This window comes from Rissa tridactyla, chromosome Z, assembly GCF_028500815.1.
Source record: "Rissa tridactyla isolate bRisTri1 chromosome Z, bRisTri1.patW.cur.20221130, whole genome shotgun sequence".
In the NCBI taxonomy this organism is placed as follows: Eukaryota; Metazoa; Chordata; class Aves; order Charadriiformes; family Laridae; genus Rissa; species Rissa tridactyla.
The window spans coordinates 38,315,312-38,334,971 of record NC_071497.1 but is presented as its reverse complement, the minus strand read 5'-3'; the positions used below and the strand labels follow the sequence as shown (position 1 = coordinate 38,334,971).

At 37.1% G+C, this 19,660-nt stretch overlaps 1 protein-coding gene across 7 annotated transcripts in view; it reads left to right on the top strand.

Moving 5' to 3' along the window:
• The window catches only part of SPIN1 (spindlin 1), a 65,004-nt gene extending 51,402 nt beyond the window's left edge, over nt 1-13,602 (top strand). For all 7 annotated transcript variants that reach the window (XM_054186746.1, XM_054186749.1, XM_054186745.1 and 4 more), the window contains 4 exons: nt 297-345; nt 5,678-5,931; nt 6,946-7,179; nt 9,881-13,602. In XM_054186746.1, the coding sequence (XP_054042721.1) occupies nt 297-345; nt 5,678-5,931; nt 6,946-7,179; nt 9,881-10,080 (737 nt within the window). In that variant the 3' untranslated portion in view covers nt 10,081-13,602. The remainder of the gene's footprint in view (nt 1-296; nt 346-5,677; nt 5,932-6,945; nt 7,180-9,880) is intronic.
• Nucleotides 13,603-19,660: the final 6,058 nt, after the last annotated feature.

The following is a 19,660-nucleotide window of genomic DNA, read 5'->3' as shown; positions in this document are numbered from 1 at the left end:
AGCCATTTTCACAGAACAAAGGTCACACAGGCCCCTGTTGTGTTAAGTTCCATTTTCTTTTTAATACTTGTGGTCAGTCAATCCTTCTGTTCAGCCCTGAGTTTCATGAGCATGTAGCCTGTGTCTGTCCCTGCAGAGCACTCTGCCCTTGTAGCAATTCATTGATCAATCATAACATGAAGTGTTTGGTTTCTTTGTGTTTTAACATTCAAAAGGAAGACTTGTATAAGATGGGTTTTTTTGGCATCAAATACACGCTTTATCTTTCTATAATTCCATCTTCATTTATGTTGTAGGTCATGCAGGAGTGTCTGCCAGCATGATGAAGAAAAGAACTTCCCACAAGTAAGTTGTTAGTATTTTTACTAAAGTATAGCTTTCATTAACTGGAAGTACTGTTCTAGAAATATATCTAGTGTTGTTCCACTCACTTTGTTCTTGTGAAATAATATTCAGTGCGTATATCTGTGTAGAGTCAGACTTTAAATTCTTTCAGGAGGGTGGTAGGAAAGAATGCCCCACAGGTGGAGTTTTAAACATCATTTTGACTGTTAATATGAAATTATCCTTAAATACAATTTTGTAATTCTTTTGGGAATTTGGAGAGAAGGAGCTGGTAGCCAGAAATTAGCTACTTGTACTGTGGGATCTCTGTTCTCTGGCACAGAGCTAATGCATCCTCACCAGGCCAATAAAAACTGCAAAGCATGCTTACTGATAACTCAGTCTGGAAATCTTAGAAATACCTTATCGTGCATTCACTACAACTGTAGTTTTGAAAAGGATTTTTCACCTTTCTAAAATAAAAGATATACTGAAGTACTTCTGTAAAGAGCCTGCTACTTGTGTATGAAGGATACCTGCTTATCCTATGCATATATGACTTGTATTTTACGACATTTTTAAATAGTGGCAGCTGAACATTGGTGAGTAACTGTGTGAAAACAGAGGTAAAGTTCTGGGCATAATTAGTCTTGGTGTCAAACAGCGAGATGCCGTATCTTGCTACATCTCTGTTGGGAGAAATCTAAGCTGAGCAAGTGTAAAACTTATTAAAATGTTCCTAGTTGTATTTTAAGTATAAACTCATATAGTGGTGCATCAGTCAAAACCAATTTGTTTGGCAGGTGTATTTTCTATGATTAACATAGTTAATCACTGCTAACACTGTTAACTGTTCCCTAGAGACAACACCTGATGTAAAACTACTCTTATCCCTTCCACCAGCTCATCATTATCCAGTCTATCTTCATAGAAGGCAAAGAGAAACATATATTTGTGTAGGGGCAGGTGGAGTTGGTTAAAACTTAATTTCTCTTGTTCTCTTTCAACCGCTCAGAGAAAGGAGTGTATGATGGGAAGACTATCAGAGGTGGGTTGCCTTTTGTACTTGAGGGTGGCTAGATTTGTCTTTATTGTTGTGGTGTTACACACTTTTTAAAATACCTAAATAGGCTGTAAATTCGTTAGCATAAAGGCTTTTGTGGGGCATAAGAAGCTTTGATCCTAAGTGACATGCTTTTGAAGCATTTGACTTAAGCATCCTCCTTAGTTTTATGTTAATTTAGCCTAGTTCAATTGTTTATTAATTATTTAGCAAAGTTTTTTTGTACAAAACCCAGATGATTTCTTGTGTGCTGCTCACTGACTTTTCTGAGAATGAGGCAGGGTAGTAGACCATAGTAGTTTACCATAAACGAGTAGGATATGAATGACCATGTAATAATACATGCTAATACTACTCCGAGGTGTTACGGTAGACTATGAGTTAGTAATGCATACTTTGTCACTGATTCAGTTAGTTAGTTAGTTACTCCTCACATAGAGTAAAAGAGGAACAAGCCTACTGGCACTCAAAGGCCATCAAGGAGATTTTAAACTAGCTTCAGGAGGTATGTGGCAGAGGAAGTAGCCAAGAGGATGGAACAGGGCATGACTTCAGTAATTGAGGATGTGATAGAATGAGCAGTGTGCATGAGTCTTCTGAACTGTTAATGGTAGTAAGTGTTGAGCCTTTTGGAAGAGGTTTCCATGGTTATCGGGTAGTTCTTCCAAGTATGCAGTCAATGAGTACTGGTGATCTCTGGCAATATGAAGCTGATCTCACTGGCATCAGATCAGTCAGTAATCTCCCAGATCTCATTCTTTGCACCTTTAGTGCATAAGGAAAGAGTACAAGAAATAGTGTGAGTATACAACAATCCTTTCTTCATAGGCTCTCCAGATCTCTTGTAGTTGGCAATTCAAGGACTTTGAGGTGCAGATTATAGCTGCAATTAAACTGCAGGTGAACTTAACCATTTTGAGTTTCTGATCCCACTTTAAGCTAACTTTTAATCTTGATTCCTGCAGCATCTGAAGATGAAGTTCACAACTGTGTGATGGGTTTTGAGGGAGTGCAGAAAGTACTTCAAAACTTTTGCCTCAACTAGTGTGCCTCATAGTCTGAATATTGTGAAAAGTAGTTGACAACAATTCTCTCATGACCATTCTGCTATTAATGGTAGTCTGTAAGAAGATCACAATTTTAATAAGTTTTGTGTCTTATTTTTAATAACATCTTTGTTTGGCACCAGAGAGACTTGAAATTGTATTAAACATTGCTACTGTACTGCATTTACACCATTTTGTTGTTTTCCTTCCTCTTTTTCACAGTTGTGCCTTTTTTTACATATCTGAGGGGTATAGTTTTCTTTCACCCTTCTGGTTTTTTCCTTAGTTCTACCCTGTGGTGTTTTTCTAAGATGAGGTGGTCAGAAAAAAAAGAAAAAAAATCAACAACCAAACCTAAATGGGTAACTACTTCGTAGGGCTATTGGGAATCGCCATTTTCCTTTTTATAAATGCTAGTTTGTCTTTTAAGCATAACCCTGAAGTAACTGTTATTTTTCTGCTACCAGTCCTATGCAGTTCCATACTGCATTGGTTTCCATGGTAGCAGCTGCCAAATAAAAGTTTGTGTGAGAACCATATAAATACAGCTTTAAAATCTGTGAAGACTTCTTTCTTCTGCCTGTCTTGTCTCTAGAAAGTTTCTAAATTATCTGGATCTGATAGTGAAACCTTTTCACATAAATAGGTTTCACTTAAGAGCTGCTGCCTTCAAGATAAGGAGGAGGATCTGAAACTTTTGGGGACTGAAGGGCCATTCACATTGAGGGACTTTCTATTTTCTGTTTTTCCTGGCTCCATGTTTTACACATCTAGGAAAATTGTTATCCAATCTTCAGGAGCAAATCTTTGTGGAATTTTAAAGATAATTCTAATGAAACAGAAGAAAAAAAATTTGTTGGACCTTCTGGAGGTAGCAACATAGAAGTTTATGTACATTAGTATTATTTGGTGTATCACAGAAATAACACACTGTTGAGGAGACAAGAGGTTTGAGTTGGTTACTTGGTTGTCTTACATGGAGGTATATGCATACCTATTATTTATTGATAGCTAGAAACCTATGCTTGCTTTCCTAGAACATGTTCAGATGCAAGAAGAAGGTATTGCTTGGTAATGTACTAGTTTGGAAATCTCATTTCTTGTAATATGAACCACTCACTGCAAACGAGAGTGAATGGCTGTTCAGTAGTACAACCTTCAGACAAAAATTTGAACTGCAAGTAGACCTAATGGGTACTTGACTTCTAATTAAATTTGTAATACTTTTTGCTCTCTGAGGCATTTTTAAAGTAGTTACCAGTTTGAACTCAGTTAACTGTATCGCCTTTTGCCATCATGTTTTTTAAAATGAACGGGAAGCTTTTCACTTAATTGTTCCAATTTGAACACTAAACTGGATTATGCTTTATAGGCAGAAAATAAAATTGGCTGTGAAGCTGAACATGAACAGTGTTATTTTTACCTTTATCAATGATGACATGGTGAGCAGCATAGACAAGCTTTAAAAATTATATTCTTTTATCTATTTTAATCTTTTTTATCATCATTGATTTTATTCTGCTTTAGAAAGGAATTATGATTCCTTAGAACTAAATAAATGAATTGCATGCAAAAAAACCTCATTTTCATTGTGTTGAGAACCAGGTTTCTTATCTCATTTTGTAATAGTAAACCATTACTGAGGCTATTACAATTAAAAAAAAAGTGTGAGCAAGGTGAGCAAGAACTAGAATTTGAAAGTGCATTCTCCTTTCTGTATAAAATTAGAACCAACTTTGTGGGAGACCTCTTAACTGAAGAGGTTGGAGTTCTTATAATAATCTGTACTGTCAAAGCTAGGAATACAAAAACTGCAGTTTGATCTTGCTGAAAAGGTCAAGTGATAACAAAAGTGAAATTTGACAAAACTCTCTGCTAAGATGTTCACAGTGAATGAAAGTCTGGAGGTGGGACAAGCTGCTGAAGGAATCGTAGATCTTGGTTTTAATAGTTACGATTACATCTTCAGCATTATGCGTTCCAGTGTGTAGTGAGTGCATTATTCTGCAGGTCTGCTTCCAGGATTTCAGTGATATGATTGTTACTTGCCTTTTTTGGATCATATAGGGACTCCTCTGAGAGCATTCATTGTTCCCAGAGATATTTTTCTTTGGTCATTCTCTGTAATACAAGGAAGAGTATTGTTTTCTGCAACTGATTTTCTCTTTCAGGTGTTGCTTTTGAGCATGCTAGTGATGTGCATATTTTCTTGCCATTTAAATGAAGTATGCTACAAGTAGTAACCCAAAAATTTATTTTGCAACTATTTGGCATTCATGAGAATTCTTATCAGGCAACCCTCTAAATAATCTTTTAAGGAATGAGTTAAGTGCTAAACTTAACATGCTAAAATAGATATAATAGTCATTTCTTGTCACCAGTATACTGTGATAATGTTTCTTAGTTTCTTCCATTTGTACTCAAAATGGTCAATTAGTGTTTCTAATAACTGGGTAGAACAAAACTTATGTAACACTTTCAGTGATTTGAAACTGTCGAATAGCTTGCATGACTGTTGATCAGACAACTGTTACTCACCAGAGGGAATTTCCATGCAACTTCCATGAAAATAGAGGAAGGACAAAAAAGTATGTGTAATCCGTTTTCCACATTAAGGAGTATCCCTTCTATTGCCATTACCATTACATACCATTTTTCTTTTGCTATACTACAAAGGAATGCTAGAGAAGCGTTGTTCCTACCATGTGTCTTTAAAAACACTTGGAGTCAAAAATATCTGTAAGTGCAGAAGGAAGCTAAATTTCTTTCAGGTGAAAATGCAGGTTAGGGAAAACAAATGCCTTGGAAGAATTTTAGTCAGCCACCGGTAATGTTTCCACTGACTTCTTCCTCCTGGGGCAGGAGTTGTGTTTACTATTCTGCAGAGAGCAAAAAGATAGTAAAGTTATAATACTGCCAGGTGACCTTGTGATTTGAGACCTGATCAGGTGAGTTTTACTTTTGACATTCAGTGTAGCAAAGGCTAAAATAGTTCTTTTGGCTTAAGCAAACTAGTTTTAGAAACAACTATTAGGAAACTCACCTATAAAGGACATCAAAAATGTTTCACTACTTTTCAGTGTGTTTTTCTTTTTTTCAATGTAGTGTAATGTGCTTTATACCCTAATTTGAATAAAGTGCACTAAGCTACTAAAATATCATCTTAAAGCACACAGCTCTTGTCTGGAGTAGAATTTTGAATATGTATGTATTTGTTTAACATTATGTTTGTATCCGTATACAGAAAGCACAGAAACAATGTGGGACCAAGCAAACCTATTTCTCAGCCACGGAGAAATATTGTAGGCTGCAGAATACAGCATGGATGGAAAGAAGGGAGTGGACCTGTAACACAATGGAAGGGCACAGTTCTTGATCAAGTTCCTGTAAATCCCTCTCTCTATCTTATAAAGTATGATGGATTTGACTGTGTGTATGGACTAGAACTGCACAAAGATGAAAGAGTTTCAGCACTTGAAGTTCTTCCAGACAGAGTTGGTAAGTGTTTTGGGTTTTTCTCCTAAATTCACATACGTAGAGGCTGACATTTATTATTAAATATGCTCCACTAATCTCTTCAGACTTCCCTGAAGATAACATCTTAAATGTTATTAGTCAAATTCATTTTTGTCATATGGAAGGCAGTCTAAACGCTCTATTTAAGTTTTCTTGATTCCGCTAAGGTTTGATGATACCAGCGAGTGCAGTACTGTCTGCTGTCTTTAAGTAGTATGCAGTACATTCTATAGTTTTTGCTTAGAGTCTTATCCCTAAGAACAATACGTAAACTTAACATTGATATCTCTGTGAAAATTTAAACTCTGAGCCCTCTTGGCTGTGTTGTCTGTTGTGTGTGTCTGACAGTAATAATGTCACATTTTTCCTCATGTACTTCGCCCAAGTACTTTTAATAATGGAGGGAAAAGGCATTTTTTGAAGTAAAATACCTTGATTAGTAACAAGGCTTTTCGATTTTCAGAATTACCACTGGATTGCTAAACTGCAGGTTTTTCAAACTGCAAAGTTCAATATTTACCCAAGTATTTACTAGTTTACAAACAGAATAAGCTTGTTCCTTCTTCTGACTGCTAAGCAATTGGTAGCAATCTCGAGAGTGGCATTAGGGGGAACCAAACCCTAAAGTTTCATTAATAACTTCATAGAGCTGTTCTGTGACTGGCCTGTCTTCCTCCTCTCTCTGCCTGCCTTGCTCCCTCCAGTGTCCAGGTAACTAAAATACAAGGAATCGTCACTGCTCTGGCCTTGATTGATCTCACTTTACGTTGCATTATGATTGTTTAGTCATGGGGAGTACAATGATATATTGTTATTTTAACAACTTTGCTAAAGTTCTGCAGTGGGTAGTAAACTCTGTGGAATGGGTAGTGTTTGTTTTGTATGTGAATTGACTAACTTAGAGTCGTATTTGTTTATGAATCAGGGTAAAGATTATTTATCACCAAGACATGTATTTGTGCTTTTGAATGAACTTAGGAAATGCTGTCATTTCAGCTTCATCTCGAATTAGTGATGCCCACCTGGCAGACACAATGATTGGTAAAGCTGTGGAACACATGTTTGAAACAGAAGATGGCTCAAAAGATGAATGGAGGGGGATGGTTTTGGCTCGAGCTCCTATTATGAACACGTGGTTTTATATTACCTATGAGAAAGATCCCGTCTTGTACATGTACCAACTCTTAGATGATTATAAAGAAGGTGACCTTCGCATTATGCCTGATTCGAGTAAGTAGGCCAGTTACCATTTGAAAGAGGCAGCTTTTTATATTAATGTTTGCTTAGTCCCTTCAATTTTTTTTTTAAGAATATTTTTTTTAAAGTATCACAACAACAAAGAATATCTGTGTTAACTGCTGAAATACTTTACTTTTATGAGCAAGGACATATGCAGGAAAAGCCTTTTCTATAATTATTCCTAATTCTGATGGAAGTATGTACATACTACTGTGGAAGAGTTCATGCTTGGAATTTTTTAATAGAAACTGACAAACTACAAGTTTTCCACTGTTGTTTTCCTATAGAAGTATCACAGCTTGTTGAGGTAGCTCTTGAGTTGTGTTTCTGAAGCAGTTCCTGTGGGAATATTATTTTGGGGCCTACTAATATAGTCAGATTAATTTCATTGGGGTAGGTGTCTTCAGTGTGAAAAACTTTGGAGTAGTTTCTTGGGGGAAAGAAGTACAGATCTTTTGAAAATTTGTTTTCTCACACATGTTGCAACACACAAGCAAGAAAAATTAGTAAGAAAAATTGCATCAGGAGGGATATTTTTCCCCCTCCCTACTTGACGTGAAAGTCACTGGGGCTTTTCCTATTAATGTAGAAAGAGTTTCACAAAATCAATATTGTTCAAGAAATATGGATAGCCAGTATAAAAAGAAAGGAAAAAAAAAACTTGTAAAGAATACTTTTTTTCTATTTCTCCTGTATACCTAAAACACACTTTCTGACAGAGGAAATCTGGGCTTTAAAGAAAAATAATTGGATAACTGTTGTGGTTGGCTATGTAGTGTTTACATGAGTATTAGTTACAATTAATTTCTTGAGTTTGAGACTGTCTTCCTTCAGATCTAGCTCTGATAACAGTCTGATGATTAAACAAACAAGTGGCACTTATTTGCATAATGTCTGTAGTAATTGTCTATCTGTGCTTAGATACTGCTTTTGCTCCACTCCTAACAAAAAGCAATGTATCTGCTGCGTGTAAAGAGTGAGCCACAAATGTTAACAGGAAAAAGTGACTGTCCTCTTCCTAAAGAAATAAATCGAGCTCTTTCAGATTTGAACCTTCAAATAATTTGTTCTTTGTCTGAACTAGTAAAAAGAAGTTGGAATGTATTTTAAGTCTGCTTTGTTTTCTTCCACCTTTGGGGGTGGAGTATGGAAAGAACCTATCAATGCTGGTTGGTTTAAATCCACTTCCCATGCTCAGTCATGAGATTATCTACTTCTTACCTGTTCCCAAAACACTTCTAAGCATTTGCTACCTTCCCTGAATCTGAGTGCTTTCTGTATTGTGTCCTTAAGTCAGTGGTTGGATGTTGAGTAGTATTTTTCGAATCAAATTTTAAAATACCTGAAAGTATGCCTGCAAATTTGGTGGAACTTGACATAGTATTACAACTAAAAGTTCTAGGGAACTCTCTCTTCTCAAAGACAGGCCTTGCATATGTGAGGAGGAGACGAAATTTAGATAATTTCGTTTATGCTTTTTTTGGTAAGGGGAAAATGTGTTGAGGGATTTGATACTAAAACTTTGTCAACACTACAAAATTTCTTCTAAATGAAAATGTAAGAGTTTAACTTGCATTTTTGCCAAGGAAGACTCTTTATATAAAACTGATATTAAGAGGATAATTACTATGTACGACAGTGCATTTGCAGAGGATCTGAAACAAAAAGTGAAAGAGAAACTTCTTAAGTTTGTGGAAGAATCTTAAGTGTAAGTACAAGCCACTCCATTCATTCCCTGTTTTTGTTTTTTTGTTTTTTTTTTTTCTCCTGTGGGAGTTCTTTTACAACTCACAGAACTGAAAAGAAAATGGGTGAAATCTGTAAGGGATTCTTAATGCAAACTTGGAACAAAGACATTAATTTGAAATCTTAGGATTTCCAGACTAAAAGCCACATCAGGTGTGACCGTTACTAAAATTTGTATTCCTCACTGGAATACAAAACACAAATTTTCTTCAAAAAGAAGACAAGCTAATAAAGAAGGCGTGGTTAGGTTCCGGTTCTCCAGTACAGTGGAGAACCTTTTATCACATTAGCTCTGTGTTTGCCTTGTAACCAACCCCTTGGCAACTGGTGTGTTAGAAATCATGCCTTTTTGTATCCAAGTTTAGCATAGGCATCATCTAAAATACAAAGATATTTCTGGCTAGGTTTTGCTAGATAAGCAAATAATATTGTTAGACTTTACCAACCGCATTATTCCAATATGGAGTCAAAAGCCCCTTTTAATAAGGAGTTTACACTTACTGTCATCTGGGATGTTTTTGTTGAAGTGGCATTCGTGCACTGAAACTTGGAATAATGTGTGTAGAAAGAGGGAATTTAGTTTGGCTGCCTTTCTGCAAAGGAAACCCAGTGCCTTTTTCTGCTGGTGGCTTAAATTCAGTTATCCGCAGCCATTTTCTATAATTTGTGCATAAAGCTTCATCTCAAAGGATTTGCTTCTCTTACCAATCAAAGTGCTATTTTTGTCTTACTAAAACTGAAGACAGTATTTCTTGAAAAATTTTCTGCAACTGTACTTTCTAGAAGCGTGGCAATCGTTAGGTGCTTGTCTGAACATAACTAATTTTCTACATACTTTAAAACTCCTGATTGTTTTGTATGAATTTTAAAAAAGACTTTGGACTTGTGTTCTGTATTATAAATTCCACTAATGTCTACCAAAGTATACTGGTTTTTTGTGTTACAGATGATTCCCCTCCTGCAGAACGGGAACCAGGTGAAGTTGTGGACAGCCTGGTAGGTAAACAAGTGGAATATGCCAAAGAAGATGGCTCAAAAAGGACTGGCATGGTCATTCATCAAGTTGAAGCCAAACCATCTGTCTATTTCATCAAGTTTGATGATGATTTCCATATTTATGTCTACGATTTGGTGAAGACATCCTAGACGTCATTGTGAACTTTTGCCAAATTTGTGGAACTATTAAATGTAAAATTTGTAGACTCAAAGACTTGACTGCTTTCCAGTTTAATGAAAGCTTAAATGTCCCTGCGAACCCACAATCTCTGCCAGCAAAACTGTTTTGTTCTGAATATTATAAACAAACATGACACATTTTGTGTAAGAGAACTCCTTTTCTTGAAGGAAGTCAATATATTGGGCAGGAGGGAGTTAAAAGCAAAGAACAGCTGCAAATTCAAGCTGTGTGAAGTTGATCTAGTATTGTAATCATTAATCTAAATTTCTTCATAGATTTTAACTTTTTCTTCAACCTTGCACTCACTTGTTCAACTGCCACATGCAAGTGTAGTTTGATATTTTGATATGCCTTCTTTTGTAACATTAAATTTAATTTCTTGGCTATTGGCAGTCCTTGTTTTCAGGGTTGGGACAGAGGTGACTTTCTGAAAGGTTTGAACAGTTTGTGCAGCATTGAGGAGTGCCTAACCCAAGTAACATCAGTTTGCTGTGTTTCTACACTTTATTTCAAATTTAGCTTTTCAAGAACTTGCAGCACATGGAAATACTTGTGCATTTTTACTAGTCACAGGGCAGTAGGATATCAAGTGTTTTGATGTGCACACCTTTCAGTTGAAAAGGCTTTAAACTATAAAAATATATTTAATCTGTATAACCAGTTAATTAGAAAATGCAGGTTAACGGCCCATATTTACAAGTTGTAGGAACCAGAAAATACATGCAACAAGGCTGCCTTCAATCCTCAGTGTTGTATTTCTTTCTTTGTTACACACACTTCTTAGCAAAACCCAAGTGCTTGGTGCCACAACTTTAACAGTATATATGCTACTTCAGAAGACTTTAGACTACGCATTGGCAGTCAGTAGTCTCATTTAATATCAAAATCTAGCAACCTGAATGTTTATGTGTGGACTTAGAAGGCTAACAGTAGTTAACATTTTACATGGTAAATATAATCTCATGCCAGGGGGGTGGGAAGGGGTGTCCTTTTTCATTGAAGACTTACTTTAGACAAGGAGAAGTGTCTGTTGCCTTCTGCTCAGTCTGTTGTGTTCCTTTGTTTCTTTGTTTTGTTTGTTTTCTTTTTAACCATTTCGGTTCAAGAAGGCATCTTCCCAATTTATTTTTTCTGGCTTTTCCACATACGGAGTGTCTGGACAAATCTACAGCTTAAACCTGTTGTTGCCTTTTGTGGTGTACATTGTACTTGCTTTGAGGTATGCTGTTAATGTGAATTTCATTCTATGAACACTAGAGTTCTGCATGCCAGTGGTGTACTATCTAATGGAAGCTATATGCAGTCTCAGCGGTTCGGTCATCTGCATTAGATTGTGGATATAAATAGCAGCCCACAACAGCAAAGTCCTTTCACGGCTTTAATCTTGCAAGATAGTTGTAAATGAAAATTAAGGTTTTTCAAGTGTGGCAGCTTCTAAAAGTATCAGAATTGCAACAACGATCAGCACAAAGAAAATTGTCGTGTTATATTACAGCAGAGCTCTGCACATTTCAGAGAACTCTTTTTACAGAAATACGGTATGTCACGGCAGTCAACACTGTTGTTGGAAGGAAAAATACTCTGGTATGCAACTGTATGCCATTAGTGGAAGGATGCAAGAGAGGTGCTGTTAATCAGAGATCAGAGGTCTAGATGACCTCCATTGTAGGTATTCTTGATATTGAAGACTCAGTGGTTTAAGCCCCTTTCTGTCCATTTTTTTTGCCTGATTTCATATTTTAGCCTTAAGGCTAGTGCCTCATTATGCTGTTGAATGGTAATAAATACTCTCCATATAAATATGATACCTTAATTCTTTGTCCATTGCTACTATATTGCATTACGTCCAGTATTTCATCATGGGCAACCGAAGGCAGGCTATTGTCTTTCAGTGAATAGCTTCTCAATGCAGTCCTTAAGCACTAAGTACCTGAGTCCTAAATGTTCCTTGTGTTTTGAACAAAGTGAGCAGATTTGCAACACAGTGTTTTCATCCTGCAGATCTGTTATGTGTTTTCTATTGACTCTTAAGAGTCCTGCATGTAAATCTCAAAGCTGAGCCTGGCTCCATGAGCCCAAGTTGATATTTGTGGCACAAGAATAAGTGAGTGTATTGATTATACACAAGATACATGAATAACCTAGTATACTGAACTTTGGGCTATATATCTGAGGAATACACGGTTTGTTTTGAAATATCAGAGGTTTAGGTCTACTGGAACATTTTTAGCATTAGGCTTGCATTTGTGGGTTTTCTGCAAGCCTCTTTAATACACCACGTATTCTGCCAATTAGAGTATAATCTATAAACTGTAAATTTTATGGTTGTTTTTAGATGTTCCCGTTGTCTGTTGTGTGGGTATTTCTTTTCATCTTTTTTTTTTTTTGATAGCTTAAACCACCTTTTTGAGGCTTGAGACTAATTCTGCTCCCTGCCCATCTGCTTTGGGCTTTGTTTTAGGCTCACGTTTCAGATCTGCATGCAGTGCTTGCATTACCCTGGTAACTAAATGTTGGTTCCTTGTTATAGGGGTTCAACATTACTTTCCAAAATCACATAGGGCTTGTGATGGCACAAGCCATGGATCTTTGTATAAAAGTTACTCACCTTTCACATTTACCTGCTGTAGTAATGTTGTATATTGTGTGTGTGCGTGTGTGTGATGTCAGGCTGCCATGTAAAACTTTTTAAAAGGAAAAAAACCCCACCAAATTAAATGCAAACCATCCTTTTTTGCATGCTTAGAGGGTTAGAGCATTCAATGTAACAAACTAAAGTTGCATGTTAAAGTGTTTAGGTTTTGGTTTTGTTCTGTTTTTATTTTGTGTTCAGTTTTTTGTGAATTTGCTTATTGTACTGTTTCAATGGTTGTTAGTAGGATTAAATGCACCGATGAGACGAGCATAGTGCCAACGGAAGGTAATTTTCCAGTTGTATGTGTCATACAGCATTTGAAGGGACCATGTATTCTGTTAAAAAATAAAATCACAGTTGCTTAGCAAAACACTACATTTTTCTTCTTTCTTTTGAGTGCCAAACCATAAACTACGTTGGAGTAGACGATGGGGAAAACCCTTTTTATTGCAGCAGGTAGAAGCCTTAAGTGAATTATTTAAAAATGGAGGCTTTATCTTCAGATGGAACTGACTAGTTGATTCAGGGAAAAGAATTATGGTAAAAACAGTTTCTGGTTCCTTGAAAATGCTGTGCTTTTTGTATTTTACATCATTAGTGCAATTTGGATGGTTCTTGGTATGTGTATAGTTCAAAGGTCTTCGTGTTCACATTTTAAAATTAGGTAATGACTTCATCTTTAGAGCTTGGTTTCATTATTTTTATTTTATTTTGAACAATGTAGACAGTTCCCTGTTCTCTTCATTTAGAAGTATAAACACTTTAAATCTGTTACTTAATTCTGTAAGTAATTTTTATAATTATGATGTAACTCTATCTTTAAAACATTTAAAATAAACCCTTTATGTGCAACTTAGCGACTGCAAACTGTGTTCTCATGAGCAAAATGTAGTGATGCAATGTTGGATTGTGAAGAGGCGGTTTCTTTAGTTTTCTAATTAAAAAGGATTTATTATTTTGATGCTGAGCCATAGATGCTGGTATAATACTTGCTCTATGAAATGTTTGCTTGCAAAGCCAAATCTTTATTCTTTTTTTCCAAGTAAGTGTAAGTGCTGATGGGATGGAACTTGGCTAAGGTAAAGCGTACTGCTTAAATTGTATTTTACCAAACACAGAAAAACTCCTCTCTGGGGGATTATGTAAGTCTTGTGAAGGAGTCTGTATTTCCAGAAATACAAAATACTTCATCAGTGGGGAACAGCAGAAGCATTTGGCAGTGTTTACATGGTACATTTGTCTGCTTTGAATTAATAAAATTCAAAAATCAATTAAGCATATTTTACTGATAATAAAAAAGCAAAGTTGTTCCAAACAATGAGCAGGGAAGATAACATCACCGTGCTGCAGGTTTTTTTAAAGTCATGTAAGTAGTTACAATTAATGCATGAAGACTTAATTATTTTATGTTGTTAAATTACTAAGGCAGGCTTTCAATATTGAACAGATTTTCCTTATTCCTACCTCTTTTCTGATAATAAAGGGGAGTGTTATATGGATACCCCAAAATATTTTTTTTTGGCACCAAAAGCTCATTAGATGTATACTGAAGATCTTGGAGCATGCCAGCATGCGGTTGAGATGAATATCCAACCCTCTGCAGTTCCCTTAGTTCAGTGTCCTGTTCATTGTATCCTGTTGCCTGAGAGACTGGTCACAGTGAAGATTTATATTTGTGTACATCTGCTGATTAGGGACAGTTTAAGACTGCTTTAGCATGAGTATCATCTAAGAAGCAGATGTTAATCCACATGAGCTGGCTATGTTAAATTATAGTTAAAAATAGATACAGTACCATTTTATGACTAATGTCTGAACCTGTTCTGTATTACAGCTGATAAACCAATCTCAGTTTTGTAGGATCTTTTCTCTTCATAGAGGATGGAGCCTTATGAAAGCAAAGATATTTTTGTTATCTGTTACTGCAGTAATGAAACTGACCCTGAAAGCTGGTTAATTATGAGCTCATGTACCAGCAGCTCAAATGTCAATGCTTTGAAGACAGTCATGTCCTGGAGATTTAGAAGGGTGGGGGGTAAGAGTCCTACCCGGATCTACAGCTTTAATACTACTGTACTCTTATTTTCACATCTGTCAGGTTCCTCCTTGTGCATGTGAACTGGTTATATTTTCAGAAAAAAATATCTACTCCCTCTGCTCAGTGAGTTATTTATTTTGAAATAAATACTATTTTTTTAAAAAAAATTCATGCTGTAAGCAGTTGAGCTGCTGATGGCTTCAGTAGACTCCATTGTTTTTCAGAAAGGATAAGATTTAGGAAGGATATTTTGGAGGAGGTTGGGCTGCTGCAATTTAGGATCATTAAGTCTAAAAGGAGAAGTAAGAACAGATAAAGGAAATGACAGATACGTTCTTTCATCCTCAAGCATTAGATAATAGAAGATTTTCACTTTTTTGGACACTTGGAAGCATTTTTTTCAATCTAACTCTAGTTTCTCTTTCAGTAAGTTCCTGCCTTGGCATGTTACATTGCTTAATTCTCTTCTTTGGTAATATCAATACCTTACAATTTTAATTCATTTCTGGATTGTCAGCCTGGGAAAGTTATCAGGCTACTAAGCATTTTTTTCAGTCTCTGCTTTTCCCATTTTAATAACTTACTGCCTTGTGCATATCTTGATTTCTCTTCCAAATTCAGTGTGCAGAGCTGCATATGCACAATATACAGCTATGTATGCCCAACAGAAAGCAACTGGTTCTGAACAGTGTGAGAAAGGTGGTGTCTACTTAACATATTCTAGATGTTAATTACAGACTCCGGCACATTATTTTCCTGAAATTGGTTATGATTTGCATAACTTCACATGTACGCAATTTGTGTAAATGGTTTTGTAGCCTGACAGTTAAAAAAGCTGTATGCTTTGGCACTGGTAACACACACACACACACACACACACACACACCCTGTCATGCAATTAATTCTTAAATTTACTTGTATTCAACGGAGTCTGACTTTTATAAGCCCTTTTTGAACATTTGGATGCATTTTGATGTCAATTTGTTCATCAGGTCTCTATGCTAAAGACTGATCTGTTCAAAGCTGACTTTGGTAATGGAAAAGGACATCTGCACATTTACTTTGATTTGAACAAACTTCTTTTGTTAGTTTTTAAGAATGTTCCACTCAGACCTGACATTTGAGAGGGATATTTTTCTTGATAAAATAATAACACAACTTTACACTACTTGAAATGCATATTTTTGTTAAAGTGACTTAATGTGAACAGCTACTATTTCGGGCTGATGGTTTTTTTTGGGGTTGTTTGGGATTTTTTTATATTTGTATGGAAGATTGCTTAGTGACAGGGCAGCTAGTCCTTTATGAGAAAGGAAAGGTAAGATCCTTACATGTTTCACTCAACTGGATTTTGGGCTGGTGATTTTTGGTCCTGCTGCACAAAATACCTACACATGGTATATACTCACCATTGATCTGGGCTGTAGGCTGACTTCTTAAATTGTCTTCACAAAGACTTACTACTAGAGTCATACACTGGGAACGCTGGTTGTCATGCTTTCCATTTAAAATTTGTAATTAATTTGCTTTTACAACACTGTTTACTAATTCTGGTTTTAACTCGCAGAAGCATAATTTATGAACTATCATGAATTTAATGAATTAAAAAACCTTTAAGCTTTAAGGACTAACGCTAATAGCAGAAGCGTTAGAGAAGACTAATTATTCACAGGTTATGCTCAAAACTGTAAAAAGGATAGTGTCCTGGTTCCGGCGGGGACAGGGTTAAGTCTCCCCAGGAAAGGTATTCCATGCCGTGTGAGCCATGCCCACCCTGAGCTGCGGGGAGGGGGCAGGAAGTCGCCGCTTGGGGCAGGAAGTCGCCGCTTGGAGCGGGCTGGGGCTGGGGCGTCCGGGATCCGGTGGGTGAGCGGCGGGGAGCGGCGGTTCCGTAATCGTGTTTGTATATGCCTCTGTCCGTGTTGTTGTTTGCCTGTTCCCTTTGCTGTTCTGTTAAACTGCCTTTGTCTCAACCCACGAGTTTTGCCTTTTTCTTCCCATTCTTCCCTGTGTGTGGGGAAGCTTGAGAGAGAGGCACGTGGTTCTTTGTTGCCGTCTGCCGTGCCGTGCCAAACTACGACAGATAGCAACAGCAAGTTTTACAAGTAACTTTTTGCTACATTAGCACACATTTCATTATGGATGGTTGAAACTGTGTCTTGCTTAAATCCTCATTAATTTCCGGCTTTGTTCACTCATTGTCAGTTTTCTACCTTAAAAGGACGAAATTATCTTCCATTGTTAGTGAGGCTCAGTATGTCATCCACTCGGAAGCTGTCGGTTTTATGGTGCGGTTTTAAGAAAAAGTGAGGTAGAAAAGCTAACCACTCCTAGAATTTCGGAGGGCGGGGGGCGGGAATTCACCCAATATCTACTGATCATGAACTGAGAATAAGAGTTCATTCTAAAAGAGTGAAATTAGGACAAACCAAGAGGAGGTTCATAATATATAATAAACACAATGTATTTTACTGAGGGTAAAAGAAAATTAATTGTTGCCTAGGATGGGCAATACTTTCTAATGCTGTAAATGCAAGCAACATTATCCTGGTCTTTAATTTGATACAACAAGGCTAGCAGTGTACATGGGAGAAAATTCATAGCATTTTGGCTTCCACAGAATTAGTTTAACGCATGGAAGTTCTCATATTTAAAATATGATTAAATTATGCAAGCAAATGGCCCCAATTAATATCATAGGTGTTCCAAATTCTGAATGTTTAGTTCAACAAAGAACACTCTTGCAGATTACAAAATTACAACTACCTAAAATTACTACTAATTATTACTAACTAATCATACTTTTGCAGATAATCTGAAAGTGTGAAAAGGAAGATTTGAATGGCTTGAGGCTTTTATAGTCATGTGCAGAAGAAAGGAAATGCTTGAAGAGTGCTAGAAATCTCATTGCAGAAAACCTGTGATGCATGCAGTCATATCAGTCATATCCCTGGAAACCATTTTTTACTTAGTGCTTTGTGGTTTTACTCCTCTGTGGAGTAAAAACCTTTTTTTTGTACTCAACATAGGTTCTAGATTGCAAATATAAGTGATGCTGATGACTGTCCGCTTGATTCAATAAATAACAAAGCATGCACTGTGCTACTAAAAATAGAAATTTGAATTCTGTAGATATCTGCGTTTCTGTAAACTATCTGATTATGTCACTGGCAAGCACCTTAGAAATTAATGTGATTTCAAAATTTGTTTTGGTTTGTGTTGTTTTGTTTTTCTTACTAGGATTAGTCATTAATCTTGAATGGCTACTTGGCAGAGTAAAGGTGCAGAATAACTACCAGGAAAAATGCTGCAGTGGAGTGAAGTCACCTGGCCAACTGAACGAAATCCTGAACTGCCCTTCGGGATGGTAGTGAGACAGCAGGCTCCCATGGCGTCAACTAAACCCAATTTTTACTAGGCTTTTTACCATAGCTATAAGGATATAAATACTTATTTCTGAAGTAATAGTCCTTTAACCACTGGGCCAGATGAAGGTTGGTCTTGTCTCATGCTGCAGTGCTGTCTTTGCAAAGTGATTAACAGCAGGTAAGGAAGGCTCTGTCTTGATGCTCTGGTAGTGAGGGAGTCCTGTCCCAAGTATGTTACTTGCTTTCAAATCCATCTCACAGGAAGAATTTGTGCCACAGCCAATCAGAGATGCAGAATGTAATGTGGTTTCACTGTGAACATTGAAGACTCATGCTTTGAGGCTTCTTTAAAACTTAACTCTCAATCTATGCAGACAACAGATCTGCCCTTCTGGCAGCAGATGAGCTGTAGAGCTTCCACGTGCTTGCATCCTGGGCCTGAGTTTCTGCCTCTTCACCGTGTCCCATTTGCAGTAATCTGTTGCTGTGGCCCCAGGAACCATGCCTGGAACAGCCAGTTTTCAAAGTTATCAGCCTTCTGATTTCTTGAATATGAAGAGGATAAAGATGATTGAGTTCAAATAATTCTTCCTCTGAATTGTTTCAGCCATGGAACAAGTTTTGGGATGAAGTTATTTTTGGGATGCAGGAATTTAAAATAGCTGTATTGGGTGTACATGGTAAGGTGTTGGCAGCAGGAATGTTGTAGGGTTCTGTGAGAAGAGGCCAGCAGCTGCTACCGTGTTGGACATAGCCAGTCTCAATGGACGCACCACAGGACATGGCTGAACCCATCAAGCCAAGATGGAGTACTATGAACTGATCACAATGCCCATTCCCTGGCTCCCCGCATGACTCAGGGAGGGGTGGAGAAGGTAGAAGATTCGGGAGTGAAGTTGAGCCTGGGAAGAAGAGGGGGGCAGGAGGAATGTGGGTTTGGTTTTGCCCCTGTCACCATGGTACTCTATTTTTAATCGGCAATAAACTAGTTTTTCCCCAGGTCAAGCGTCTCTTGGCTGTGACAGTAATTGGTAAGCAACCTCCCTGCCTTTATCTCAACAGATGAACTTTCTCATCATACTTTCTCTCCCCCTGTTCTGTTGAGGAGGGGGACTGAGAGAGCAGCTGGGTGTGCATCTGGCAGCAAGGCAAGGTTAACCCACCACAACAGAATACCGATTTACTCTACTTAACAAACTTGTGTATGATTTTTTTGCCCCCTTGGCTGGGATAATTTTGCATTAACTGAAAATTATGTGATTATATGAAAATCAAAGTACATGAGGTAGAGAGACTAGCAGGTGACATCTGAATCTCTAGGGTGTTTCATTCTCACAAGTTAAATGTCATTTCAGAGCCCTAGAATAAAGACACTGTTTTCTTAAACCATGTTCAACCAAAGGAGCAGGTCTTTTTTTCCTACGCTGCTGCTTCTTGCAGTGGAGCTTTCAACCTGTGGCAATTTTCTGGTGATGTTTCTTACTCAGTGCAAAAAACACACCATGTTT